The sequence below is a fragment of the Ipomoea triloba genome, chromosome 5, assembly GCF_003576645.1.
Source record: "Ipomoea triloba cultivar NCNSP0323 chromosome 5, ASM357664v1".
Taxonomy (NCBI): Eukaryota; Viridiplantae; Streptophyta; class Magnoliopsida; order Solanales; family Convolvulaceae; genus Ipomoea; species Ipomoea triloba.
In genome coordinates, this window is record NC_044920.1 from 10,982,085 (window position 1) to 10,983,817 (window position 1,733).

Consider the following 1,733-nt stretch of genomic DNA (forward strand, 5'->3'; position numbering starts at 1 on the left):
ACCCTAAAAGCCTTTAACAATTACCTCTCTGACTCCCTTTCCTTATGACTTTCGTAGCAGCCAACGAGGACGCTGTTGAGGATTCCCTTTCTTGCGACTATGTGAGCAGTAGACGAGGACGCCGACGACTCACTAATACAAAAAAACACATCCGCTACACCTATAAAAATCTTTTCGCTACACCTGTAGAGGTGTAGCGGATGGAGGTGACTGTGAAAGTGCTTGGCTTTCCGTGACAGAAAGCTTAGGTTTTTTTTCAGCGGGTGTAGTGGAAAGTCATATTATATATATATAAATGAAAAACAATAGATATAACTATATATATAAAGTATTGATTCTCACATTTTCTGTTCCTTTAGAACAAAAGCAAAGTCATTCTACAGATGACACATCTAACACAAAAGCAAGAATTTTAAAAATAATATCTTAACATAAACAGTAAATTATGAGTTTATTGTGGAATCATTAGCTCCATCCTGAGTATTTTGTGATTTGTAGCTCATTGAAGGTAAAGAGGCAATTGTATCTGCAGAAAGTCCCCTGCTCTCAGTTCCAACTACTTCATCCAACGCTAATAATTCCTGCACTTAAAAAAAAGGGAAAGAAATTAAATTAGAAATCATTAGACTTGAGAAAATTATAAATTGATTATTGAAAACCATGAAATTACAAAATATTCCAAATTCACCTCATAAGAGAATTCATCTAGATCAACTTCCTCCCAGGCATCCTACAAAGTCCAATATAAGAAACATTTTGTGAATTCACTCAACATAGTGTTGTAGTTACCTCATTTTTCTTTTTTCAATTTCTTTTTTTCCACAGTTTTCTCATTACTCAAACCTTTCACTTTCCTAATTGCTTAAATTGTAACTAAGTTCTAGAACTAAGCTTAAAACTTAAATATTACTGCAGAATCTGGCAAATTATGAAATCGAGAACAGAGCAACATCTAAATAAAAATGATTTTAATGTAAAGGAGATCCTTGGGACCAACAAATGTAAACTTCACAAAAGCATCAGTTCTAGAGAAAATGTGATGAAAGCACTTAAAACCAAGGTTATCAAGGCGAACTTTCTAGGCGAGATGCCGTCGACCGCCTAGTGGACTAGGTGACTAGGCGATGAGTAATATATATATATATATATATTCCCATATAAAACAATTAGAATGTGAATAGACATGATGTGTGTTGGAAATGCTGGAAATAGGCCGCCATATTTACTCTACTCTAGGAAGTTGTAGCATTGAGAATAGGAGTAGTTTTCAGCATTTATTCTGCCATTTCAAAAGCTTTTCTTCATGCCCATATATATATATATAGTTGTATATATGTGCTCGGAACAGGAGGACGACGCCGGAGCAAGAACTGTGCCGCCATCGGAGCCACCACGTGTCGCCGCTGCTCCGACGACGACTTTATTTACTCTACTTAAGGCATATTCCGACGACTTCTCCGGTTGGAAATTACACCGGTGAACTCGCCTTAGTGTGTAGGTTCTGTCCATATGTTTTGTGGAGTTTTAGGTTGTATTCTGTACTTAGGCGAGGTGAGCACATTAGGAGTTTTGTGGACCGGATGCCTAGGCGTCGCTTAAGCGACACCTTGATAACCTTGCTTAAAATTTGTAAAATGAAGACATAGCACAGAAAACACACAATCAATGAACACTTATCTCTTTAATTTTAAACCTAAGTCTTTTTTTTTTTTTTTTTTTTTTTTTTTTTTTTT

The 1,733-nt window shown here is 36.0% G+C and overlaps 1 protein-coding gene across 3 annotated transcripts in view; it reads right to left on the reverse strand.

Annotated features, from left to right (window-relative positions):
* Positions 1–338: 338 nt before the first annotated feature.
* Positions 339–1,733, reverse strand: part of LOC116021039 (E3 ubiquitin ligase BIG BROTHER-related-like) — a 3,735-nt gene continuing 2,340 nt past the window's right edge. For all 3 annotated transcript variants that reach the window (XR_004098882.1, XR_004098881.1, XM_031261637.1), the window contains 2 exons: positions 689–730; positions 339–581 (listed from right to left, as the gene is read on the reverse strand). Coding sequence is in view for 1 of the 3 variants with exons in the window: in XM_031261637.1 (XP_031117497.1) it covers positions 444–581; positions 689–730 (180 nt within the window). In the remaining 2 variants the exon portion in view is untranslated. The remainder of the gene's footprint in view (positions 582–688; positions 731–1,733) is intronic.